Source organism: Dermacentor albipictus, chromosome 5 (genome assembly GCF_038994185.2).
Source record: "Dermacentor albipictus isolate Rhodes 1998 colony chromosome 5, USDA_Dalb.pri_finalv2, whole genome shotgun sequence".
NCBI classification, from domain to species: domain Eukaryota; kingdom Metazoa; phylum Arthropoda; class Arachnida; order Ixodida; family Ixodidae; genus Dermacentor; species Dermacentor albipictus.
In genome coordinates this window covers 57611268-57638982 of record NC_091825.1, presented here as the reverse complement: position 1 = coordinate 57638982, position 27715 = coordinate 57611268, and the positions used below count along the sequence as shown (strand labels likewise).

Sequence of the window (27715 nt, the reverse complement as noted above, 5' to 3'; positions counted from 1 at the left end):
GCAGGAACAGCTGATTGCCCGAAAGGCTCACACTCGTGCCAAGCACTGGCGATCCGGATGGCCCACTGGTTGCACAGCAGACATGGAAGAGACGATCTGGCTGGCCTTGTTCTTGTGCTCTTCTTCTTCGTTACAATTACCCCCGGTGCAAAAGCGGAGCCATCCTGGTGACTTACGACGTGGAGACGAGCGGTTCATAGTATTGTTTCAGGCGGCGCACGTGAACAACATCCCGTCCACGGTGGCGCTTGTCGGATGTCGATGTAAGGGGCTCTATGACATAGTTGACCGGAGAGGTGCGTTCGACGATGCGGTATGGTCCATCATACTGCGAGAGAAGCTTGGTCGAAAGTCCAGGCGTGGTAGAAGGCACGGACAACAAGACAAGGGTGCCGGGAGCGAAGTTCGGATTCGTAGCGTCGCCATCACGATTGGCTTTTTGTCGTTGTTGGTCAGCGGAGGTGAACTTTCGGGCTAATAGACGGCATTCCTCGGCGTATCGGGCGACGGCTGAAACGGGAGCACATTCTGACGAGTCTGGTGTATAAGGCAAAACCGTATCGATGGTATGGGAAGGATCGCGAGCATAGAGAAGAAACTATGAAGAAAATCCTATGGTACTTTGTGTAGCCGTATTATATGCGTACGTGACAAATGGGAGGATTATGTCCCAGTTTGTATGCTCCGATGAAACGTACATGGCGAGCATATCACCAAGGGTGCGATTGAAACGCTCTGTAAGTCCGTTAGTTTCACGATGGTACGCCGTGGTGGTCCGGTGAACTATGCGGCATTGAACAAGCAGAACTTCAACCAACTGCGACAGAAACACACGGCCTCTATCACTCAGCAGCTCCCGAGGTGGGCCATGACGAAGAATGAAACGATGGAGCAGAACGGATGCAACGTCACTGGCGGTCGCTGCAGGTAAAGCAGCGGTTTCGGCATAGCGTGTATGGCGATCAACTGCGACAAGAATCCATCGTTTTCCAGCGGGTGTTAGTGGTAGCGGCCCGTACAGGTGAGTTCCCACACGATCGAAGGCACGAGCAGGGCACGGAAGTGGCTGTAATAAACCGTGATCCGGATCAGGCGGAGATTTGCGGCGTTGCCATTGCGGGCACGAGCGGACAAACGTTTGGACAAAAGTAAACATTCCTCGCCAGTAGTAACGTTGCCGCAGGCGCTCATACGTCTTCAAAACGCCTGCGTGTGAACATTGTGAATCAGTATGGAAAGACGCCCACAAGTCGGAACGCAAAGTCCTAGGGATAACCAGGAGCCACTTGCGACCATCGGGCTGGGAGTTGCGTCGATACAAGAGGTTATCCCGGACAGCAAAATGGACAGCCTGGCGACGCAGGGAGCGGGAGATGGGAGATGCAGGCGAGCCAGAAAAGAGATCCAGAAGAGAGGCCACCCAAGGATCTTAGCGCTGTGCCGATGCGCAGGTGCCGATGTGGACCGAGGATACCGCCTCAATGGTGGAGAGGGAGGCCGTATCGGCTGGCAGCGGAAAGCGGGACAGAGCGTCGGCGTCAGTGTGCTTGCGACATGAGCGGTATATGACGTGTAGGTCGTATTCTTGAATACGCAGAGCCTAGTGGGCAAGGCGTCCAGACGGGTCTTTTAAAGAGGATAACCAACAAAGGGCGGGATGGTCAGTAACCACATTGAAAGGCCTGCCGTATAAATAGGGGCGAAACTTCCCGAGTGCCCAAACGATGGCCAGGCATTCTTTTTCTGTGACGCTGTAATTGCGTTCCGCTTTAGTCAGCGCACGACTGGCGTAAGCAACGACGTACTCGGAGTAGCCAGACTTGCGCTGCGCAAGGACAGCGCCAAGGCCAATACCACTGGCATCGGTATGCACTTCAGTTGGGGCAGTGGGGTCGAAGTGTCGCAGTATAGGCGGAGACGTCAGGAGACGGCGTAAGGTCACGAACGCGGTGTCGCATGGAGGAGACCAGGAGGATAGGTCGTTGGCGCCACTTAACAGTTGTGTAAGAAGTGATTTTATCAAGGCAAAATTGCGAACAAAGCGCCTGAAGTAAGAACAGAGGCCGACGAAGGCACGGAGTTCTTTGAGTGTCTTTGGTTTCGGAAATTCTGCCACGGCGCGAAGTTTTGATGGGTCGGGGCAAATGTCGTCTTGTGATACGACATGACCTAGAATCATGAGCTTGCGCGCGGCGAACCGGCACTTTTTAAGGTTCAGCTGCAGGCCTGCGTTGGTCAAGGACGTCAACACTTGCGAAGAAGATGCGTGCTGAAATCAGGGGCGAACACAACGATGCCGTCGCGATAGCACAAATGCGTGCTCCATTTTAGGCCGCGCAAGATATTGTCCATCATTCGTTCAAAGGTAGCAGGTGCATTGCATAGGCCAAATGGCATCACATTATATTCGTATAAATCATCTGGCGTAATGAATGTAGTTTTAGGGCGATCGACTGCTGACATTGGGACCTGCCAGTAGCCCGAGCGTAAATCCAACGAAGAGAACAATTTAGCGCCTTGCAAGCTGTCCAGAGCGTTGTCAATGCGCGGTAGAGGGTAGGCGTCTCTGCGCGTTATCTTATTGAGACGGCGATAATTGACGCAGAACCGAATGGAACCATCTCTTTTTGTGACGAGAACCACCGGTGATGCCCACGGGCAATTGGAAGGTCGAATGACGCCGCACTGAAGCAAGTCGTCCACGTGCTCACTAATCACCTGACGCTCCTTGGCGGATACGCGGTACGGGCGCTGCCGCAATGGCGCGTTGGAGCCAGTGTCGATGTGGTGGCTGTCGGTTGACGAGTGACCCAGAGTAGGCTGAGCGACATCAAAAGAAGAGCGGAACTGGGCAAGCAGGTGAAGAAGCTGGGAGCGCTGCTCGGAATTAAGGTCATCGGCAATGAAAGGTGTGAATAAGTCAGGTGACAATGGAGCAGAAGTGGAAAGTGCACAGAAGTCAGTGAGCTCTGCATACGAAGCATCCGGCACGTCGGTTATAAACATGTCATCAAGAGGCTGAACATGGCCAAGTGCTTCGCCGCGAAGAGCCATCAGGGCTGTAGGAAACGGATTGCAGACAACGATGACGCTGAAACCGGCTGAAATGTCAAGCGCGGCGAAAGGCAGGGGAACGTTTTTGCGAGTCATGAAGCGTTCTGAAGGAGTGAAGAGGACAGCGCCTTCAGAGATAGCGCCACAGAAGACGGGAACAACGGCAGACGAGTACGGCGGTATGGCGATGTCTTCTCGAAGAACTAGCTTAGCGGGAAGCGAAGTGGCGCCGACGAGGGGCACGTCACACAGAGGCGATAATTCGACTGCAGCACGTGCACAATTGATGACGGCGTTATTTCGCGAAAGAAAGTCCCACCCAAGTATCACGGCGTGAGAACAGGACTGCAGAACAACAAACTCCACAATATAGAGAACGTCCTTAATAACAACTCTAGCTGTGCATGCTGCTGAAGGCTGAACTGGCTGGGCGCTTGCTCTGCGAAGAGAAAACCCAGAAAGTGGCGTCGTAACTTTTCGTAAAGCGCGAAAGAGGTTCGTTTAGGACAGACACGGCTGCTCCAGTATCAATTAGCGCAACGGTAGGGACGCCGTCCACAGTAAGATCGACAACGTTCGAATGCGACAATGGAGCACTTCTACAGATCGATGGCGACGCAGTTCTTGCCTCCTGAACTGCGGAGCTTAGTTTTCCTCTTGCGTGGGTGATAGGCGCCGACGCATGGGGGACAACGAGCGGCGACGCGGTGAAGGTGAACGACGTGTAAGGACCGGGCGCTCGGCTGGTGGCCTGTGCGACTGCCGACTAAAATGAGTGTCGTGGAAAGGCTGGACGTTGGCGTAGGGAGGCGACTGCACAAACTCATCAGAGTGCAGCATGCGGCGGTGGCAGAATCGTGCAACATGGCCGGGAATACCGCAGGCATAACAAATGGGCCTGTTGTCTTGCGTGCGCAAAGGATTAGTAAAGGCAGGAGCAGGTCGATGAACGGGACTATGAACGGGTGGTGGTGGCCGAGGATGTAGCGCAACGAGTGGTCGACGAGGCGGCTGCGCGGCGACGGATGCGTAAGTGTCGCGGTGGCAGGGCACTGCTGGTGCTGCATTGGTAGAGCCTCAGCAACGCCGGAGCGTAGGAGCGAGCTGTGTAGGAGGCTGTTACGGCAGCGGCTGCTGTAGCTCAGCGAAGGTTAGCAGAGAATGCTGACGTGCAACTTCCTCCCGCACCGCACGAAAGCTTCGATTTGTGTGAGCAAGAAGGAGCGATCAGAGAATGCTGTCATGGAAGAGAGGGCCTCATCAGCCACTGAGGGGCGCCTAGTCAACTCGCGCTGCCTCCCTAACTCGTCGTAGCTTTGGCACAAGTTAATGTGCTCTGCTACGGTGTGCGGGCTCTTGGCGATCAACGTTTAGAAAATGTCATCGGCGATGCCCTTCAAAATGTGCTTCAATTTTTCATTTTCAGGCATAGACACATCCACACGTTTGCATAGGTCTAGAACCTCTTCAATATAACAGGTGAATGTTTCACCGGGTTGTTGCGACCGCTCTCGTAACCGCTGCTCGGCGCGCAACTTGTGGACGGCAGGGCGACCGAAAACTGCAGCAAAACTGGTCTTGAACGCGGACCAGGACTGAAAGTCGGCTCCGTGATTTTTAAACCACAGGTGAGCCACTCCCGCAAGGTAGAATATGACGGCATTTAACTTGGCGGTATCATCCCATCGATTGTGCAAGCTCACCCATTCGTACGTAGCCAACCAGTCATTGACGTCCTGTTCATCCGTACCGCTGAAAACCGCTGGATGGTTTTGCGGGACAGCGCCAGACCAGGCAACGGGGAGTGGCGGTGACGTAGGCTGGGGAGAGTCTGGCATGACGGGAGGCAGAGTCCGAGACTGGAGTTCCAGGGTGTAGATGTTCTTGAGTACCCCGCACCTTCCACCAATTGTAATGGGTGCACTGAACAGTTCCGAGAGTGACGTCTCTTCGTAACTGAGGAGGCAGGTGACGCAGAGCAGGAACAGCTGGTTGCCCGAACGGCTCACACTCGTGCCAAGCACTGGCGATCCGGCTGGCCCACTGGTTGTACAGCAGGCCTGGAAGAGACGATCTAGCTGGCCTTGTTCTTGTGCTCTTCTTCTTCATTACAATATATATATATATATATATATATATATTGCATTAGGCTTTGCATTAAAATGAATAAATTACAGCGAAATAGCAAGAATATAACTTTGACAGGAATACTTTATCGGCATAAGCTTATTTAATGTTTTTCAGCACAGTCCTTCGTTAAGAATTCATCGCTGACGCCAGTTGATAGGCACTGGCAGCCGGAACCATATATGGGGGTATTGTTGGCCCCGTGGTCTGGATTTTTAACCAGCACTGGAGAGAAACTCAGGCAGAACCCAGGCAACGTCGCAATCGATCACGAGCTACGACAGTTACGAACACGGCACACTAATTCCAATGGTTTCGAACTGTCGCGGGTGTCTTGGCGCCTTTTAACGCGTCCGGGCTTTCGCCGCGGTCTTGGCCGGGCGACACGAATGGTTTGTCACAGAGAGGAGTCGTAGCACCCTTTAAGCACGGTGGGATGGATAGTTGGGCGTGTTGGTTAAGCGTGATCTGAAGTAAAGGCGCGACAACGACAGTGGACATTCTGGGGTAGTGGTCGCGGAGATAATCGCGTACATGTGTGTACAGTAAGCATATCGACACCCCACAATGGTGTTGAATGGGGTGTTTCTAAGAATCGACACCCATCGTTTGACACTTGAGGCACCCTATATTCTAGGTATTTACGTACAGTCGATAAGGAAGGTGTTCGCGATCCTTGAAGCCGGGCATCGCAGCCATAAAGGTGTTGAAAGTATCACGTGCTCCCTTTGACTGATGAACTGTGCAGTGAGCCACGAAGCAGATGTTCGCATTTTGCCTCCATCCGAATGCGGCTGCCGCGGAGGGAAATCGAAAGCGGAGAATTCCCTGGTGTCTGTGCTTTCGCAGCGGTTTTTCAGACAGAACCAATTTGTGATAGATTACAATAGCATTCTAGAACTTCTGTTGTTTCGGTACATTTATGACCGTGCCGGGGTGTTTTGTTCCCAATAGTAAATTAAATATTCCATGCTGCTTTACTACTGTAGCATTACAATGAATTATTGATCTAACAATGTGGCGTTGTTTGCGACCAGTAATCGCGACACGATCGCACGCTGTGAAATCATGGTTGCGTTTATGGCCCCCGCCAGCTGTAGTGTTCTGTAGGAGGTTGACAGGAAATCAATTTACGCTGCTAAGGGTGCTGAGTCCGTGATGCCCAACGTATCATTTATGCGACGCTGAGTTTGGTTACTGCAAAATTGTAATTTAAGTTCAGGAAACTTAACGCATTCCTTATAGTAGCGTTTTAATACGTTTGAAATGAGTTCCCTCTCCCCCTCCCGCCTACCCCCTCTTTCTCGGTTGTGAATAGTTCGGGAAACCAATTACCGAACAATTACTACACGAAGGTAAAATGAAATGCCGTCTCGAGTACTGTTCTTCTTTGCCCAAGCGTATACTCACCGTGTGTTTTCTAATAAAAGTCAAGGGTTTGTAAAAATCTCGTTCATGTGGAATTGTGTTTGGGTTATAAGGGACTCGCGTGTTTAGTGCGCGTCGTGCTTTTCTCTCACGCAGAACATGGCCGAGGAATCGATGATGTCGACGGCGGAGAGCGGCATGGAACCGCCACCTGGAGCGCCGTGAGTGTACACGCATCTCTTATACGCGCTGACGTAGCGCACCGACTGTTGTGCGAGGAGAAATGCGAGATCAACAAAACTCGAGAGTACGGGCATCCGTCAATCTCCAATTAAAGTTCAAGGTTTAGGCATATGATAAAAACGAACGAACGAGCAGGCAAGCAAATAAAGGCAGGAACACACACTTACAAGAACTGAAATTTGGGTGAGTGTGTACGTTTGATTGATTGCCTTAATAACACAGGCAGGACGACGAATGAAGAGGCAATGAACGGACATGCGCCAGCTTCAAAGTAAGGTTTGCTGCCAACGAAAATAACTTTTTCTAACGAAAAACGTAAAACACCAACAACGCAAAAGCGAAATAAATTCTGGCGCATATGCCATGGAAATACCAGACACGTAAATATTATCTATCACGCCTGTGCGCCCTTTTCATCCGGAATGAGCTTTAGTTTGATGTTAGCGCTTGTCCTGTGGTTTTCTCCTCTGTCGCTGTCTTCGGCAATCATGCAAGCAAAGAAGCAGCCAAACAAGGTAGAAAAAGAAAAAAGAAAGAGAAAACAAGAGAACGCACGAAAAAGAAAACAAAAATACAGGAAAGTTGAACACATATAGCGTAACATTTTCGCATAGTACGCATCTTTTGAATTCTCTTACACAGGAAGCCATTCGAAAGAAGTAACAGAAAAAAATCTAAGGGTTAAAAAAATTAGCTGTCGGGGTTGCTGCAGCATAACAAGCGAAATATATATATATTTTTTTATTTTTAGAGGAGAAGCACCATTGTCGCAGAGGTAGGCGAATATTAAGATTTGAATCGAAATGGAGTACGAATTGAATAGTGCCGGAAGTAAAGCGACTGGAACATTTAATAATTTTTTAATTGTTTTCGAATATTGAACAGTCGTTTTCATGATTTCTATGAAACAGCCTTCATGTTCCAGTATATCCACAACGCTTGAAAGCTTGTCATTATATCGCGCGTTATGAAGCGTTCGTTGCATATAGCAGGAACGGACAAACAGAGCATTCGATTCGAAGACCGAGTCGAAAAGGGCAATATTTGATTCGTTATTCGAAAGCCTCGAATATTCCCGCTCCACTAAATGGATCACAGCCCTTGGAAAAATTGCGCGCCTGGAATGTGCCTATAGGAGTTTTTCTGCCCATTGGGAAATTCGACTAGTTGCTTTCGAGCACTCTAGTGCCCTCTGGCCCCGCGCGTCTACACTGGGCTGGTGGAAGTCGAATTGCCGGAGTGCTGGCTCATTCTGAGTGCCACGTCCCGGCTGAGAGCGACCTTCGAGCTGGGAGCTTCACCACGAACCGAAAAAATTCGCCATGCGATTCGTTGTCTTGCTCTGGGAGCAGCTGAATATTTAGCTCCGGCAGGCTTTTATTTTTGGTGCTCCTACGTCGAGAAGAGGATCCGCATTGCTGGAAACCCTATCGGAGCCCTGTAGGAAACAGTCGAATGTACTTTGTGCAAATACTCTCCTAACCATATGACCGGTGGAATTATGGCCATCATTTTAACGTGAATAGCGTCTTTTTTTTTTGGCCCCGTCGTCATTTTTCGTGGTTGCTCGAACTCTGCGAGAATAACGATCGCTCTCTCTCTCTCTACAGTTCACTCCTTCTTTTAGCCCTCTCACTCGCTATCTAGCTAGCTAGCTAGTTCGTTCGTTCGTTCCTTCGTTCGTTCGCTCGCTCGCTCGCTCGCTCGCTCGTTCGTTCGTTCGTTCGTTCGTTCATTCATTCGTTCGTTCCTTCGTTCGTTCGTTCGTTCGTTCGTTCGTGCGTGCGTGCGTGCGTTCGTTCGTTCGTTCGTTCGTTCGTTCGTTCGTTCGTTCGTTCGTTCCATTTACATACATTGACAATCATCGCTGATGGTTCCTACAGAAACTTTTTTTTTTGTCAACTGTTGTCTGTTGACAGTCCAAAAGACCCGTTACGAAAGTTCGCAATACACCAGAATAAATCGGCCAGGTAATCACTATTGGTCATTGGCTATAGTATATGTACTTCGCGCAATTAACAGAGCAAATTTATGAAACGGCTGGTCTAAATAGCTCTATAGAGAGTCAACGCAGTGCTTAAATTCATTTGTTGCAATGTCGAGTTAGCAGATCTTCTAACGAGCGGATATGTGGTTATGATCGGCGAAGCAAAGGTGCCGGAAGAAAAAGGTTTTACAACAAATGGTAGTGGCAAAGCAGCGTCGGCTCTATGAGAGGCGTATTGGAGGACTGCAGAATAATTATGAGCTTTAAACGGCGCATTACAAGGCGGAATAAAAAGACATCCACAACGCTGATCTTTATGACGAAAGAGGAAGTGTCACTTCCGCCTCTTTGATGCTCAGGCACTTTAACTATTTATTGGACAGTGTGAGTGTCTCTATGCGTTACAAGATTGTGATAGCAGTTCTTGTGCACATGACAGCGCTGAGATTAGCCAATAAGGACTTAAAGTATCTGTGCGTAAGCGGTGAAATTGGCGCATCTTAGAACCTATTCCATCACATAGGCCTCGCTTTTTCGCACTCAATATTTACTTGTCGGCTCATATAAGTATGTTCTTCCGGATAAAAAAAAACAGCGTTGCAAGTCAGCGCTTGGTGCGGGTGCGTCCTGTTCTTCCGTCGCTGACTACGTGAAATGATTTTTTAGTATTTACGAGAGTCAAACAAAAGGCCCAAAATTTGATGTCATCAAGACTATGTTTTTCTCACGGCATTTCATTTGTACCAAAAGCGGTATATACACGAGCAGTTATTGCATTAAGCCCGTATCTGCAATGTGATTGCTGTGGCCATGATTAGAACGCGTGACTTCTGTTCAGCCGCATGTTCAATGCGCCATCCGATGAGCCCATGCGGTGGCTGCCCGTATAAATGATACCGTGAAGATATGTATCGAATAAACGGTGTTCCATTCCATGGTGAATACGCTTTCTTTCTGCCATAATATACAGTATAAAGAAATGGCATATTTATGGGAATTCTCCACTAATGAGCCGTCCAACCTTTTGCAAAAAAAAAAGATGTCTTCAATCCACACTGATGGGTGGTTGTACAGCGAAGCTGTAAACGACAACTAGAACGATTAGCCATTGCGACGTAAGTTGAAATTATTCAAGTGGCGACATTCACCTCCACTTTACCTTGTTAACCTAGGCTGTAGCGACAGCCTGTGACTTGGCTTGCGCTTGGCTACTTCGTGCACCTGCAAAGAGTGGACCAGACAGAGAAGAAAAATTCGCCGTGCCCCGTACATGCCACGCTGCTCTTCAGGAGCCCTCTCTAGACGTGGCCTTCCTGTAGCACCGTCACAGCACAAATAATTTGCTTGGCGGGTTCTTCTTTTTGCGTACGAATGTGTAGTTATGTCACCCCCTGCTCCGTATGCTATAGTCAAGCTGTCGTCGCCGCGGAAGCTTGGGCAACAGTAATCTTTACTGGGAAAGGTATGCGGGCCGCGCTACGTGCTTAGCATTGCATGTAGGCGCAGGAGCATCTTATCATAAATTATGTGGTTCGGATGCCTGCTTTGAGCTTGTGCTTTATTGAAACGTGCGCGGTTGATTGTTGTATGCGTGAGCCCCAAGAATGCACTCGCTGTTCGCTTCGCTTTGCTGAATGCTTGTTATCTCTGGCTTACGGGGGTGTATGGGCCGATGTATTTGGGGGTATGAACCATGGATTATGAGGGTTTTCTGTCGACGTTACACCACAAATGAATTCCGCGATCATAGCCATGAACAGCTTCGCTGTAAAAAAAATATACAGATTCAACGCCCATCTTGGAATCTATCTGAAGCGAAGCTTTCATCAAGCGCTTAATGAAATGCCACTACCTTTCAAATATCGCGTCTTTAATAATTATAGCGCTCGAATGTGCTATATTGGCTTATAGAGGCTTGTATTTCCCCATTACTCTTCCCCGGTGTAGGCATGTGCTATTACATGGAAATAATCGTCATCATAATCAACGCGCGGACACGCTTCTTGTCTGATCCCCCACTAAGGGTACGTGCCATAGTATGGGAATCGTATTCATCAACCCGCCGTGATCATCTCAAAGAACTGGTTGGCGTTTACATGAGAGAAGAGTACGTGAGGTTATGGCCAGATAGTTAGGGCTTTGGGCTGCTGCCCTGTGGGTCTGAAGTTGCAATTTCGCCGCCGGACTTGCTTATTTCTTTTTTTCAAGTGAATGTCAATCTAATGGGCAAGAACCCGACAAACGGCTGACCGACACAAACAAAACCAAGGAGTGTTGGACAAAGAAAGCTTAGAATTAAAAAAAAGCTGCACAATTCCCGAAGGAGCGATTTTCAACACTGCGAGTATGCATAAAGCAAAAAAAAAGCAATGCGGAACATGGTAACCTTCTATCATAAACACGCGCCTCGTAGCCAGCGACTGTCGGGGTGACTATATGAGCTGCTCGAGAGAGTTTCTTTGGTAGCCGGCAAGTTCTAACGTCCTGGCCAATCAAAACAACACTCGTATGCACCATCCAGAGGGTGGAGTGTCAGCATCGCCACGAGAACCACAACACACCTAAGAACGACATGTAATGGTCGTCAGGATTCGTCGAGATGCCAACGAAAGTGGTCAGTCAGCAGCAGCCTGCCACGCGCTCATGGTGCACTGATGGCGTTGGCAGATAGGTCGCATGACGTTCTGCGCATCATGGAGCAAGGGTTCCGTGGGCTTCGTAAGCCATTGTCAAGAAGGATCAGCGAGAAGATGGATTTGGGCAATTGCGACAAGTGCGCATGCTTGATGCATGCGCCCCTCCGGTGGCAAAGTTCATCGGTCAGTGGTCGGTAAGATCGGGCGTACAGCGGACGTTCGTTGAGTACGGTTATTTCGTCATGCGCCCAGGCCGGGTCGTGCTGGAAAGTTTATGCATCATATCGGGTTTCCTTCGCCCCAGCGGCACATCTTCTTGGCCAGGGCAACCTCGAACATTCCAAGGACGCCAAGTCGCTTCATGGTGAAGGCGCGAATAGCCCGTTGACGAAAGCACGCACATATGGGGATAGCACACGAATTATGTAATGCTGTACGAGATGGCAGCAATCATAAATGCTGGCACGAACTGTTTGAAAGCGTCGTTTCTACCACAAAAACTAGGCACTCACATTTGTGTTTGTGACCGCTTGGTAACATGGTGAGTTAGTGGTTCTAACATTCGGACTTTTTTTTCTCCAATGTCCCAGTTTGGTTCACTCCTCTCTGGATCAATGCAGTCCAGCTTTTTGTATGCGTTCAGCATTCTCTGGGAGTTTACCGAGATTTCGCCTGTCTAACTATTCTCGTAGGCCGACCCCGAAGGTATCGCCGCATAACAAAGGCGTCTAACCCAACCCGTACGCAGGGGGCAAACGGTACTAGTTCGATACATCGACCACCACTTCATCAAGGTCGGTTTATGAACCTCATACAGGGTTTGGACAGGAAATTAACAAGTAATCTACCCATCATGCTCCACCTATAAAACCTATAAAATCACCGAGAACACATAGTGTAGCAAAGAGGCCCCAAATAAATACCAGTGAAAGCATGCTAAACGAATTCTTCGATAGCAACCGGAATTAGGTGGTCATAATTTTTTTTATAGTTTAATGCTGGAGTTTGCCACAAACGGCCATCGGTAGGCATTCAGTGCATTCCTACTGACAGTAATGAGCGTAGATTTGCACTACATTATGGTGCGATGTTACCAAACGGTAGCATACCGAAGTCATGTTCGTTTCTGAAATAAACGAATTCATTCTTGTACAATGATTTACATTTGGTTTAGTAAGTGGCACGAACCAGCAGTAAGTTATGTTCTCAATATATGACACCACAAAGGGTTAAGGGCGCATATCAGGAGAGTCGTGCTAGGCGTATGTTTTCTGCTAAATGAACGTGACCAATTGTTCATGCTCGTGTTTGCTTTCGTAAGTGCGACAGACGGTCTTCGGTGAATAACAAAATAACAAGTAGGGAAAGCTTTTAATTAGCTACCAGGACAGTGCTGTTTGTGGCACAAGTAGCATCTGCCTATTCCATAAGTACACCTGAAGAAGCGGTACAGTGATACGAAACATAGTTTTCAAACTGAAAATAAAAATATTTGATGCAGGTACACTTGAAATCTCACGAGGGCTATCACTGCAACACGCAAAATTTCAGCTGAAATGACGCGGCAGCATAAATTCGCTCGCATGTTCTCTTTTTCACGATGACAGCCACTCGCAATCTGCCACATCTTTGTTTTTGCTTTGGCGATGCAGAGCCGGGGCACCCGCGGAAATGATCACAAAAAAACTGGCCAATTATTGGTGTCTAATTGGATCGATTCCGATGATCCTGTTCCTGCTGGTCGCCATCCCGACCATCTTTTATGTCAAAAAGTTTTCAGGTAAGCGATGGCTTATTCTGTTTCCGTTTCGTACTCTTCAGCCTCCTCTAAAACAGAGCAGCCGAAATAGCCCTTTTTTCAGCGGCCATATAGCAGCGGCTGTTTTATCAGCCTGTGACTTAAAGGGAAGCTTTAGCTCGGGCCGAATTTCTAAGTGCCGATTCAAATATGTGTATAAAACTGAAATGTTCTCATGAGACGACTGCTGGAACAAATTAAAGGGAGACGAGACACGTTAATTTAGTTTTTTAATTTCTTCAATAATTTGAATGAAATGTATGCATTTAATGTGTTTTTACCAGGAGATTTCAAAAACGCATTTCTTTTCTAGTGGCAAATATTCTTTATGGTATCAAAAACACTATGTGCATTGGTTGGGGCCTAATTAGCTACATAACAGCAACTTGCATGGTAACGTAAAGCACACGGAATCCATTCTTAATGTTCATAGTGTGTCGTAAGATATGAATCTTATTTTAGGCAATTTTGAAGCGAAGGTAGAGGTTGTGAAACTCAGTAATAAAGATACCCACCTTGATTATACAAAGATATCACGGTGAGCATTTTTTATCTGTACCAAATCTTGATAGAGATTGCCACATTTACGAAAAGAAACATCCTAGAAGACCGCAGGTCAACAAAGAAAAACGTTCCTGCCAACGTTCAGTTACATACCGTCGTTGCAAGCTGTGAATCAAAGTCGTCAGCATATAAAGCGCTGAGTTCGTATCTGAGGCTACGTCCAATTCGTCGTTCAATCTTTTTGCTTCTTCCGAACATTCGGAGCGTTCGCTGCCGAACGAGACACTGAAGGCAAGAATACTTGGAGCAGTGTTACTAAGTAACCCTTATGTATTGTCAAGAAGGCCGCTCATGAACCATGAGAAAATTCATAGCGAACGACAATTGGCAACACCACACTAATGCTCCCACAGCAGCTCGCTGTAAAGTCATAAAAGCGGCATTGTCTGCTCTGGCGTAGTGAATTTGTTGGCCAAGGTGGGCTATAATCTATTGTAAAGGAGCGAAACAGTGAATTGAGCAACTTTTAAGAAAATATACTGCGCCACTATGGCCCAAACAAGAAAAAGAAATGTTTTAACATATGTGACGTCACATGGACGCACACTTGCGCGGAGAATGAAATTTAAACCCCGATCTTCTCTTCAAATAGTCGAGCTATTACGAGAAATAGAAAATAGTTATAAAAGAATCATTTGTCAGTACGAACTCCTCAAATGCTTTTTATTTAGTGTGCCTCGAAGGTGGATGATCTACTGTAGGATCGCATAGCTTATTCATTTCACAGACCATTGGGACGTGGTTCACCCAGTGCCGGCGAATCGCGTGGTTAAGAAGGGTCCGCCGATGAGCTTCCCTCCCTAAGATTCGCCGAAGCAGCACGGCCATGTCATGCCCGCCTGTGGAGTTGCTGAGCGTTTCGGTCTTCGTGTCAATCCAGCTTTACGGATATTTCCATTTGTCCACAAATACGGTGCCGCGTGTACGAAAGGATCAATTTGGTTTTCCATTATTTTTTCACAGTAGTTCAAACGCTCCGGCGTTGCGAGGTCAACTTTATCACTTAGATTGGCAGCGTCGCAAAGGATGTCAACTGAAGAACTAAAGAAAACTGAATTGACCGTTACAAAATGTGAGCCCGGTTCGGACTTGATGCGCGGTTACGAATGGTCGCTTTTTATGGGCGCTGCCATCATTTTTTGCTGACGCGAAACATTTGCCGTAGGCTTGAGCTGGTCCGCTATGCCAAAAAAAAATTTGGGAGATTTGCCAGGCGTGCACCAAAGTACGTAAAAAGCATGCAAAAGGGCCCAAACGAAGCCGTGTTTTTTTTTTGCGTGCGCTATGAGCCGCTGAAATAATTTCTCCGCGCTGTCTCTGTGTATCTGTTTCTTTCTAGGACCTCGTTCTGTCGCGCTTATTCACTTCATCATATCCTCAGTAACACCGTGTCAAACTCATGCATGGGAGACATGAGGCTAGCTTGTTAGGTTCCAGAACGTTTTTCTAAAGCTCTATAATAACTTAGATACTCGTGCATGCGCGCTGAATAAGAGGCTATTTCTCTGAGGGCCCAGACTTTGTGTGGCCTCAGTGAGGTAGCCTTCAGTGCACCACGCATCCGCGAAATGAAACATTATAAGGCGCGCTTTGGAAAATCGTTGGGGGACCCAGGTAATTGAAGTATGTGAGATTCAAGGAATTGAAGAGTTTTACAAAAACATTTTTGGATCCAGAAAGGTAGCCTCATGTCCACCATGCACATGCGAAGTATTTAGAAAGATATTGAAACCGTTTGCTGACCCCCTTAGCTTCCGCTCATGCGCGAAGTGCGGAGGCATTAGGGGGCTGTGCAGAAACTGTTAGGGATCCAGAAAGTGTTCTGGTGTCCAGTACGCATGCACGAGATTCCGAGCTTTAAGGAGTTTTACAAAACCTTGGGAACCCCATTTAGTGCTGCTGTCGACTAACCCTCACGTTACTTTTTTTTAGAGTACGTGAACGCCGAGTACTGCGACACCAAGTCCTGCAAGGACCTGGGTAAGTGTAAAACGCGTAAACGACGCGTTTCCAGTTGCTTTATTGTAGAGGCCTTCATCTCGGTGCGTACTGAGGCCGTTTCGTTATTTTAGCAGAGTTATCACCAGAATTCATGAATTTCATTTTCATTCGTCAAAATTTCGGCAAGCTCTCTTAAGGAACATGGAACGTTGGATACATTACACAGATATGTTAGAAAGACAATGTTATCTGTAGATTTGGTATATTGGAAATATGTATCAACGTGCTAAGAGAACTATACTCCCGGTAATGTATTAATTCTGCGCTATAACAAAGCCGAATGGGAAGCCGAAATTTTGCGTTATATCCATTTTTGTTCTTAACTGCAAGATATTCCCAGCATATGCAACGTATGCTCTAGAGTCTGTACAGGAGTAGGTTTATTTTGGTCCGGAAGAGGAGGGAATGACTTTATTGAGTCCTGAGGAACCCCTCCCCACCCACTCTTGGTTTAGTGATCGGCAGGGGACACGGGCCGCACCCACGTAAGGGCGGGAAGCCCTTGAGCCTCCGCCTTTTTGTGAGTTCTGTGGACGGCCCGGTGCCGGGTCTGGTGGTCGTCACTTCGCAGGGCGTCCACCCAGTCTTCTTCTTTGCTAAACACGGTGCTGCTTAACGCGGAGCATTGCCAAAGCATGTGCGCTAGCGAGCAGTACGATTCGCCACAATCCGGACATTGCGGCTCTACCTCTGGTGAATAAAGCCTCAGTCTGCCTCTCGAGGGGAGCGACCCTGTCTGAAGAATTCTGAATATCGATGACTGTGGTCTATTGAGTTTAGCGTGGGGGAGCGGGAAGGTCCTCCTCGCCAGCTGATAATCATCATCATCATCATCATCATCATCAGCCTGGTTACGCCCACTGCAGGGCAAAGGCCTCTCCCATACTTCTCCAACAACCCCGGTCATGTACTAATTGTGGCCATTCTGTCCCTGCAATCTTCTTAATCTCATGCGCCCACCTAACTTTCTGCCGCCCTCTGCTACGCTTCCCTTCCCTTGGAATCCAGTCCGTAATCCTTAATGACCATCAGTCATCTTCCCTCCTCATTACATGTCCGGCCCATGCCCATTTCTTTTTCTTGATTTCAACTAAGATGTCATTTAGCCGCGTTTGTTGCCTCACCCAATCTGCTCTTTTCTTATCTCTTAACGTTACACCCATCATTCTTCTTTCCATAGCTCGTTGCGTCGTCCTCAATTTCAGCAGAACCCTTTTCGTAAGCCTCCAGGTTTCTGCCCCATATGTGAGTGCTGGTAACACACAGCTGTCATACACTTTCCTTTAGAGGGATAGTGGCAACCTGCTGTTCATGATATGAGAATGCCTGCCAAACGCACCCCAGCCCATTCTTATTCTTCTGGTTATTTCAGTCTCATAATCCGGATCCGTGGTCACTACCTGCCCTAAGTAGATGTATTCCCTTACCACTTCCAGTGCCTCGCTACCTATCGTAAACTGCTGTTCTCTTCCGAGACTGTTAAACATTACTTTAGTTTTCTGCAGATTAATTTTCAGACCCACCCTTCTGCTTTGCCTCTCCAGGTCAGTGAGCATGCATTGCAATTGGTCTCCTGAGTTACTAAGCAATGAAATATCATCAGCGAATCGCAAGTTGCTAAGGTATTCTCCATCAACTTTTATCCCCAATTCTTCCCACTCCAGGTCTCTGAATACCTACTGTAAACATGCTGTGAATACCATTGGAGAGATCGTATCTCCTTGTCTGACGCCTTTCTTTATTGGGATTTTGTTGCTTTCTTTATGGAGGACTATGGTGGCTGTGGAGCCGCTATAGATGTCTTTCAGTATTTTTACATAAGGCTCGTCTACACCCTGATTCCGCAGTGCCTCCATGACTGCTGAGGTTTCTACTGAATCAAAGGCTTTCTCGTAATCAATGAAAGCTATATATAAAGGTCGGTTATATTCCGCACATTTTTCTATCACCTGATTGATAGTGTGAATATGATCTATTGTGGATTAGCCTTTACGGAATCCTGCCTGGTCTTTTGCTTGACAGAAGTCTAAGGTGTTCCTGATTCTATTTGCGATTACCTTAGTAAATACTTTGCAGGCAACGGACAGTAAGCTGATCGGTCTATAATTTTTCAAGTCTTTGGCATCCCCTTTCCTATGGATTAGGATTATGTTAGCGTTCTTTGAAGATTCCGGTATGCTCGAGGTTATGAGGCATTGCGTGTATATGGTGGCGAGTTTCTCTAGAACGATCTGACGACCATTCTTCAACAAATCTGCTGTTACCTGATCCTCCCCAGCTGCCTTCCCCCTTTGCATAGCTCCTAAGGCTTTCTTTACTTCTGCTGACGTTACCTGTGGGATTTCGAATTCCTCTAGGCTATTCTCTCTTCCACTATCGTCGTGGGTGCCACTGGTACTGTATAAATCTGTATAGAACTCCTCAGCCACTTGAACTATCTCATCCATATTAGTAACGATATTGCCGGCTTTGTCTCTTAACGCACACATCTGATTCTTGCCTATTCCTAGTTTCTTCTTCACTCTTTTTAGGCTTCCTCCGTTCCTGAGAGCCTGTTCGATTCTATCCATATTATAGTTCCTGATGTCCGGTGTCTTACGCTTGTTGATTAAATTAGAAAGTTCTGCCAGTTCTAGTCTAGCTGTAGGGTTAGAGGCTTTCATACATTGGCGTTTCTTGATCAGAACTTTTGTCTCCTGCGATAGCTTACTGGTTTCCTGTCTAACGGCGTTACCACCGACTTCTATTGCGCACTCCTTAATGATGCCCATGAGATTGTCGTTCATTGCTTCAACACTAAGGCCCTCTTCCTGAGTTAAAGCCGAATACCTGTTCTGTAGCTTGATCCGGAATTCCCCTAGTTTCCCTCTTGCCGCTAACTCATTGATTGGCTTCTTGTGTACCAGTTTCTTCTGTTCCCTCCTCAAGTCTAGGCTAATTCGAGTTCTTACCATCCTATGGTCACTGCAGCGTACCTTGCCGAGCACGTCTACATCTTGTATGATGCGAGGGTTCGCGCAGAGTATGAAGTCTATTTCATTTCTAGTGTCACCATTCGGGCTCCTCCACGTCCACTTTCGTCTAACCCGCTTGCGGAAAAAGGTATTCATTATCCGCATATTATTCTGTTCTGCAAACACTACTAATAACTCTCCTCTGCTATTCCTAGACCCTATGCCATATTCCCCCACTGACCTGTCTCCAGCCTGCTTCTTGCCTACCCTGGCATTGAAGTCGCCCATCAGTATAGTATATTTTGTTTTGACTTTACCCATCGCCGATTCCACGTCTTCATAAAAGCTTTCGACTTCCTGGTCATCACGACTGCATGTAGGGGCATAGACTTGTGCCACCTTCAATTTGTACCTCTTATTAAGTTTCACAACAAGACCTGCCACCCTCTCGTTAATGCTGTATGTTACCAGCTATTTCCTTATTAATCAGGAATCCGACTCCTAGTTCTCGTCTCTCCGCTAAGCCCCTGTAGCAAAGTACGTGCCCACTTTTTAGCACTGTATATGCTTCTTTTGTCCTCATAACCTCACTGAGCCCTATTATATCCCATTTATTACCCTCTAATTCCTCCAATAACAATGCTAGACTCGCCTCAGTAGATAGCGTTCTAACGTTTAATGTTGCCAGGTTCAGATTCCATTGGCGGCCAGTCCGTAGCCAGGTTTTCTTAGCACCCTCTGCAGCGTCACAGATCTGACCGCCACCGAGGTCAGTTGCTTCGCGGCTACTGGGAACTGAGGGCCGGGGTTTGATTGTTGTATTCATATATAGAAGGTTATGGCCAAGTACTGCACCAGGGTGGCCAATCCTGCTCTGGTGAGAGAGTGCGTTACCGGTTCTGGTCACCGGGATCAGGCCGCGCTCCAGGGCGGTTTGTGCAATTTTCTCAGCACACGGTTTTTTTTTGTATTTTCCGGTGCAGAATTGCGCGGCACCGGGATTTGAACCATGGTCCTCTTGCACGGGAGACGGATGCTCTACCGTCCCCGCAAGAGGTAAATTAAAAATTTAATTATGGGGTTTTACGTGACAAAACCACTTTCAAATTATGAGGCACGCCGTAGTGGAGGACTCCGGGAATTTCGACCACCTGGGGTTCTTTAACGTGCACCTAATCCTAAGTACACCCGCCGTGGTTGCTTAGTGGCTATGGTGTTGGGCTGCTGAGCAGGAGGTCGCGGGATCGAATCCCGGCCACGGCGGCCGCATTTCGATGGAGGCGAAATGCGAAAACACCCGTGTACTTAGATTTAGGTGCACGTTAAAGAAACCCAGGTGGTCAAAATTTCCGGAGTCCTCCACTACGGCGTGCCTCATAATCAGAAAGTGGTTTTGGCACGTAAAACCCCAAATATTATTATTAGTAATCCTAAGTACACGGGTCTTTTCGCATTTCGCCACCATCGAAATGCGGCCGTCGTGGCCGGGATCCGATCCCGCGACCTCGCGCTCAGCAGTCTAACACCATAGCCGCTGAGCAACCAAGGCGGGTCCCGCAGGATTTGTACGCCTCATTTAACCTAGAGTGGTACCCTATTTGATCAGTCAAGGTGGACCAATCTGAGCTCGGTTATACCGCACGGATGGCTCTCGGCTAGAGAACCTGGTATTTATGACCTGCACATGTGTGGCCATATATAATTGAGGATATATATAATTTTTGAGGAGGGTTCCTGTACAGAGATAAAATAAAGCAAAAGACATTAAAAAGAAAGAAAAAAAGAAAAAAGGGGAGAAAAAAAAAGGAACACAACAGGTGATTTGAACTCGTGCCCCTTGGATTTTGCCCGGGAAGATAGCTCAGTCGGTTGGTTCGACAGGCTCCAGGTTACTTTCAAGCGCCATAGCTCCTGCTCCGAGCCTTATGCTTACGTGGAAAGGGACTGATGTTGAAAGGGACTGACTGATGAGGCATACTTAGAAAAAAAAAATGGCCGCCCGAGGAGAAGAGCGAACTCGAGCGGCTTTAGAGACTAGGAAAACTGCCTTAAAATATTTAGACTTGAGTGGAAAGCTTCGTTAACAAACTATAACACGGCAATTGAAATATGATCGCCAGCGAAATAACGCTAGCGAAATATAAATAACGCCAGCGAAATACGATCTATTGCTTAAGTAATTAGGTACCGGGGCAGTGACGGAAGAAGGCACGTTCCTTTGCGTGACTTTGTAAAGAGGAGCTTATAGAAAGCTACATACAATGCTTTACTTAGGTCATCGTAAAGAACGTACAACTGACCAGTATTATGTACTAGGCTGACAGCATGGATCATAAATGTGGCGAAGTTTGTTGTTGTAGACCGCCCTGGTACATACCCATGCGGTTCATCCATTAAAATGTTGTTAACACTAACAGAAAGCAGGGAATTCAATACAGACTAACACTTCTGGCACAGCGCAGAGAATAGAGATAGGCCGGTAGTTAGTAAGTGCAGTTCGAGCACCCAAATGATGTACGGACACTTCCCTTGCCACATTCCAAGCGCTAGGAAACGTACTAGACTGCAGGGAAGTGTTGAAGGCGCTTGTGAGAACTGAAAAAAGTATACGCTTCGGTACGTCTTAAGCTGTGCAGGAGGGGTACCATCAGCGCTGCAAGAAAGGGAAGGCTTGAGAGACGCTTCATACAGTTGAAAACAAAGTCTTCATTGAGTGATGGCATACACACCGTACCAGGATGAAAAGGAAGGTTACTAGAGGTAGAAGCATCTTTACACCGAATAGCAAAGAAAAATGGTCTACAAAGGCATCATCAGTGTCCGAGACAACACCGCCATTTTCATCAAGGGGACTTCAAAGAGCACGTAAATACGGCTACATCGGCAGCTAAAGGATAGAAGTGTAGGATGGTTATTCAGACTTAAAAAGTTGTTGGTCCATGAGGAAGGAAAACAGTGCTTATATATCCTCATGAACGGTTTCGGCGCTTGTTCAGTTAAACCGATATTTGAGTTGCTTGCGCTATTCCACACCACTGAGGCAAATCGATGTCGCCAATTTTAGGAAGGGAAATGGGGCTTGGAAATCTCTTGTGCGTGTGCAGATGGAACTGAGATGCCTCGAAATGCTATGCGCTTAGAGTGGGCAGAGACGATTAACGCACTATCAAAAAGCACACCGAGGTCACTTACTTCCACTACTGTCGTTACCACTACATATGATAAACAGAAAATAAGGGAAGGCGATAATATGGTTGTATGCGAACATGACCAAATTATAGTTTTCGATGAATTTAGAGCGAGTATGTGCAAATGGCACCATTCAGATTTGTGATGGCAGAGCGGCCGGTGAGAAATACACGCTGATTCGGAATCAATGAGTTCTTCACAGTAAACGACAGCATGTTGCGAAAAGCGAGCGTTGAGACGCTTGGCCAACGCCTCCTAGATAGCACAAGGCCGCCGCACTTCGATCAGTGACGTCATGCTGCCTTCCCCGACTGCCGTAGAATCTAATGGGGATGTTCCCGAGTAAGACGCGGTGATTTTGACGTCACCGCATTCGTCACGCCGGGCTCAGCAATGAAAATTTCGGTCCAAGTAGCATGATACCATAAAGCAGCGTGCACAGGCTTGCAATTCAGGAGGCGCTGGTTTCACCCAGTGGGCAGGACACTTGACTTCGTAGTGTTTGGTCGGAGGTTCGAAACTTACTAGCGCTAACGTTTTTCCTTTCGAATTCATGCTCTTTTTTCTACATTGATTTATAGTGATTACACAAGCGAAATTAGTACGCAGGCGAGATTTTGCGCAGAAAAGGAATGCCCCGATAACACACGCTTCCGAGAGGTGAGGGAGACTTGGCGCCGCGGCGGTGCCTCCTCTCCCTCACGCAACACTTGGCGCGCCAGCAGGTGTTCCCTTTCTCCCGCTCGGCTCTGTCGAGACACGCACGTGACGTAGCGTGGCAGCCAATGGGAATTTAAGTGCCATTTCACTGCTAGGCGCCGCGTTTTTCGCTCAACGGGCCATTTAATACTTTCGTATCAAAATCTTAAACGTGGCACAGGGAAGAGAAATGAGGCGACAATTCGAGAGACATTTTTACAGCCAGACTGAAATGCAGGAAAAGCACGAGAAATTTTCTGCGTGTGAGGGAAAGTGCAAGTATTCAAAAAGTTATTGAATATACATATCAATACTGGGAACAAAATACTGGCGTAAGCTCTTAGAATTGCAGAGGACGTGCCTTCAGCGCCGCCGGATAGGGAAGGTTTCAAGCGCTTAAGGCCGTGGCTGGTGAGCTTTTCATCAAACACAGCACTAGATGTAAGAACCGTCATGTGCTGTTGACTGACACACGACCATTGTAACTCGAAGCTTTATATGAGGAGGAGAAATGGGCGGCAAAGCAATCCATGACTGATTGGATTTCTACTTCTCTAGAGTCAAGCTGGGACCAACACGCTAAATGTTCCCTAATAATTTCAAAACTCCACCGCCCGTTCGGAGGTGCAATTTTCCAATAATCTAACATATGAGTTGCAATCCCGCTTAGAGACACTAACAAAGAGTTCGAGAAAAAAAAGAAAACAGAATTCTTTCCAGGCATTTGGCACAAGACGTCTGAATTTACGGTGCGCGCGATCTTTATATATTAGGGCAGTTATAACCTGAGTACCAGTGGGGACATTTAGAGGATTGAGGAGTGTACCTCGGAATGTAAATGTGCATACTGCTTGAAACAAGGTTCGTCAATTGATCTTCTTTTACAACAACAACAACAACCCAATCGAAAGTAGGCTTGCCAAAGCCAAGAAGTGGCTTGCATCGCCTAGGCCCAGCAAATCGGCGGACAAGATGACAACATCGTTACCACTGTAAATCTAAACTGATCAGTTCAGTACGAGAGCTCGATAGGAAAGAGATCCGACTCACTTAACCAGTGACAAAACAGAACGAGACGTAATCAAAACAATGGTAATATGGATAATACAGATTCATAATGCATGTAACATTTTTCTTTAGCCACATTTTCTGTTAGCAGAAAAACCATTGCCCGCGAGCTCATTGAAAATTCATGGAACATAGACCTGTACCAAATCTAGTTCTGCAGTAAGGTTCATGAAAGCAAGGACTTGTTCGTGAAGTTTTGGAAGCAGTGTGTTCGCGTCTGAACACAGTGTTTCCAGAAGTGCCGTAATACAACAGTTTGAATGAGCACTGATATAAAAGACGGCAAACCAAGGAAAGAACAACATTACAGTGCAACTTGAACAATTGCAGATAATAAATTTCAACGTACTTTTTAATATACCATAAATACGACACTGCCATCGCGAAAAGAAGAGGAGAATACTGTGATGCCATATCGCAGGAAACTGTGCACAAAAGCATGCATGTTAGTGGCTTTTACAGAACTGGAGATATAGGGTTGATACAGTAAAGTAACCTTATGACCCTTCGCATTCGGTCACACATGTATGCCAGATGATCATTCCAGGAGAGGCTGCTATCGAAAGAACACGCCAAAGCATTTTATTCGGTTTACATACTCCACGGGAACACATTGAGAGGTGCAATCCCGACGGTGAATACGGGCAGGGATGTAACTTTTGTTTTCAACAAACTTTTAAACAAGACTTTTTTGTTTTATTGACAAGCACTTACTAGTAAATCAAGTCGTATACTATAGCATCGTATGCACCGTCTTGTAGTAAGTATAACGCTTTAGATGAGGAAATGCGTTTCTTTAAAAAGACAGTGTCGCCTGCCTACTGAAATGTGCCTTGTATTACAGTATGGTACAGCTGATAAAAATCGTTTATGAATATATTAAAAGGAAGAGGCAAGGCGACAAACTAGAGCCCCGTTATACTGCAGCTCTCAAATGTAACTTGTTGCTGGAAGGCAACGGGAGGTCTAGGGTGACTACCTGCAAGCGACCGGTCAGATAATTCCGGAGGAGCTCGTTAAATGGTCCTTTAATACTAATGAGGTAAAGTTTTTTAGTTAAAATTTTATGGTCCACTGTGTCGCATGCTTTTGAGTTATCTAGAAACAGTACAAGCGGACATCTTGTGATCTAAAGCTGCATTCAGTTGGTTGAAGAATTCTAGAATGGCTTGAGTGCGCCGTCTACCGCAGAGTTCTACGGACGACTTGAAATAACGGAGAGAGAGAGAAAAAAATACTTTTATTGTCAAGGTTGAGTGGAGTTTTTTTTTTTCCAGCGGTGTGGGCTAGCGTGGCATCTGCTTTGCCGGGACGCTATCAGCCCATTCCGCCAACCGTATCTGTTCTTCCGGGTAGCAAGTTCTCGTCTTCATCTCCAACTCTTCGTGTGAAGGAGCTCGCCTAAATGGTTCTCTCTGGGGAGGGTTCCTTTGGCATCCCCACAAGATGTGATCTTGGTCCGCCAGGAGGCAATGTTTACAATGTTTGCAGTTTGGTAGATATTCACCACCTGTCAATGCAGCTAGTCTTTTTGGAGTAAAGGGACACTAAAGGTTACTATGAAGTCAAGTTAAAGTGATAAAGCATTGCTCTAGAACGTCCAAGGCGTCAATATAACCACGAAATGAGCATTAGTAACAGAGAAATTGAGGTAAATGCATGACACGTTTTGCGACCCCCCAGCCACATTCCGGTACTAGCCTGATGACGAAAGCACTAATCATCATAATTTATGTCACTAGTACTCAACTACTCGTATTAAAAAGATAATTTCATTAGATTATAAGACGGAAGAAAATGCTACTTGTCTACTTCGAATCTAAGAAAAAATAACATTTTGACGTTACCCTTGAATAGTGTGGGTGATAGAAAGGTTTCGTTTTCGCTCGACTTTGCGCCGCGCGCGCTTTAGAGTTCCAGTTGTTTCTTTATCGCGTCGCGCTGCGCTGGTCCTGTTGGCTCGCGAAATGTGCATTTGGAACTAGCAGCGAGGATGCCACGTCCATGTGATGTCCTGGGATGCGCGAACGGTCGGCGGAACTTGGCCAAGGACAGTTGCAGCGGCGAATCCAATGTTACTTATCACTGTGTGCCAACGAGTGAACCTCTCCGTTCAAAGAGGTCAAGTGCCGCACCTCTGCCACAGCGCGTTGGCAAAGAGCCGAAAAATCACATAGTGTGCTCGCTGCACTTTCCTCCAGAGGACTGCGAGTTCAACGCCGACTTACTGAAGTCGCGTGGAGTGCCTTTCAAAGCAATCCTTTCCAGTAGCGCTGTTCCGCCGGTCTTGCTTGCATTTTCCGAAGCGCAAGAACAACTGCAGGTCGAAGACGGGGCGGTGAATGCGGCATTTGGTTTTCATGATGAAAAAGCAACAAATGTGCGAATATGTACAGCAATGACATACAGTTGCCATTGTTGTAGTACGCAATGACGCTGGCAGCGCGAGCCCCCAGCAGTAGGTCACGTTCTTCAGTGCTTAAATCGCTGAAGTCGAGCCCAGCATCGCGAGCCAATGTGCCGTTGTCAGGGTCGTCCATTGCAACGAGCGTCAAAGTTAGCGTCATAAAATAAAGAACCAGATTATCGTCGCGCGCTTTCCCTTCCCCTAGCCACCATAGTTCCGAGTTCACGCTGCTGTCGGCTCTGTCTTGGCTCTGTTTCTGACCGCGCGTTCGCGTTTTGCGCAGAAAAGCCGTAGCGCCATCTGCGAGTGCCGTTTTACTCACCGACCGTGCAAAGTCACTATGAGACCATGACGTCACCACTCCCCAATCGGAGGCCGATCGCTGCGACTCAGTAGCGGCACGACCAACTTGTTGGAATCCAGTCGCGGAGAGCCCACGACGTCGCGGCGCTCGCTGAGCGACGGAATTATTTGCGTCGCTGACTGAAAATCGCGCTATCTCAAACAGCGTGATGGCGTCTCAACAGAGTCGCTTCTGTTGCGGCGAGCACCTCGAACGGCGCACCGTCCGAACCGAAACCTTCCCACAGAAAAAAAAATTATGGGGTTTTACGTGCCAAAACCACTTTCTGACTATGATGCACGCCGTAGTGGAGGACTCCGGAAATTTCGACCACCTGGGGTTCTTTAACGTGCACCTAAATGTAAGTACACGGGTGTTTTCGCATTTCGCCCCCATCGAAATGCGGCCGCCGTGGGCGGGATTCGATCCCGCGACCACGTGCACAGCAGCCCAACACCATAGCCCCTGGGCAACTACGGCTGGTAACCTTCCCACAGAGACAGGCGGCATGGATTTTTCTGAAGCCTTAGCTTCTCCCAGCTCCACTGGTCCCTGGTGTTTGCGATAGCCGAGCCACGCGTAAATTTTTTCGCTCCTCCTTATATAGTGGTTTTACAATCGCAGTCTTCAAATCTTGTGGTAGTGTAGCGGTGTCTGAAAATACATTAAGCCTGGCAAAAATATTTTCGGATAGTGTGTCAGAATTTTTCTGCAGCAAGGATACAGAAATCACATAAATACCTCCTCGCTTATGTGTTCCGAGCCCAGCGTCTATTGTAGTAAGTGCGTCAATCGTTATGTCGGAAAAGATGCGGAAGCTGGTGCAGCTTTATTTTTTTAAATTTACCGTTTGGGACCGGTAACACCCCTCCGGAAACGTGTGCAAACCATTGATTAAAATATTGTTCGGAGTTTTCAGTAGACGCGTCGGCCAGTTATGAGTCGCCACATTTATCTTCTAGCTGTGTCTTTGAAGATAACTAAAACTGCTGTGGGCAGCAGCGTCGTTTTCCACATAGGATAACAACGACGACTTTATTCCTTGCGACCTCATTACATGGAGCGCGTTTAAAGCGTCTTATTTGTAAATCTCGGCCGGCGATCGCTTTAAGAAGGGCAGCGGATTGGGCGAGTTGGTGTTGCATGGTAACAATAAATTCAGCGCGGTGTTTGTCTCCTCCTCATTCTGGTCCTGCCGTATAGCCCTGTTTGAATTGTACTGTCAGATCACTTGAAGCATTTCCGGGGATTACCAGCTCTGATTTTTACTTCTGTGT

At 47.3% G+C, this 27715-nt stretch overlaps 1 protein-coding gene across 2 annotated transcripts in view; it reads left to right on the top strand.

Moving 5' to 3' along the window:
- Positions 1 to 27715, top strand: part of LOC135911176 (uncharacterized) — a 330618-nt gene that overhangs the window by 6150 nt on the left and 296753 nt on the right. For both annotated transcript variants that reach the window (XM_065443366.2, XM_065443367.2), the window contains exons 2-4: positions 6706 to 6770; positions 13068 to 13195; positions 15710 to 15757. In XM_065443366.2, the coding sequence (XP_065299438.2) occupies positions 6709 to 6770; positions 13068 to 13195; positions 15710 to 15757 (238 nt within the window). In that variant the 5' untranslated portion in view covers positions 6706 to 6708. The remainder of the gene's footprint in view (positions 1 to 6705; positions 6771 to 13067; positions 13196 to 15709; positions 15758 to 27715) is intronic.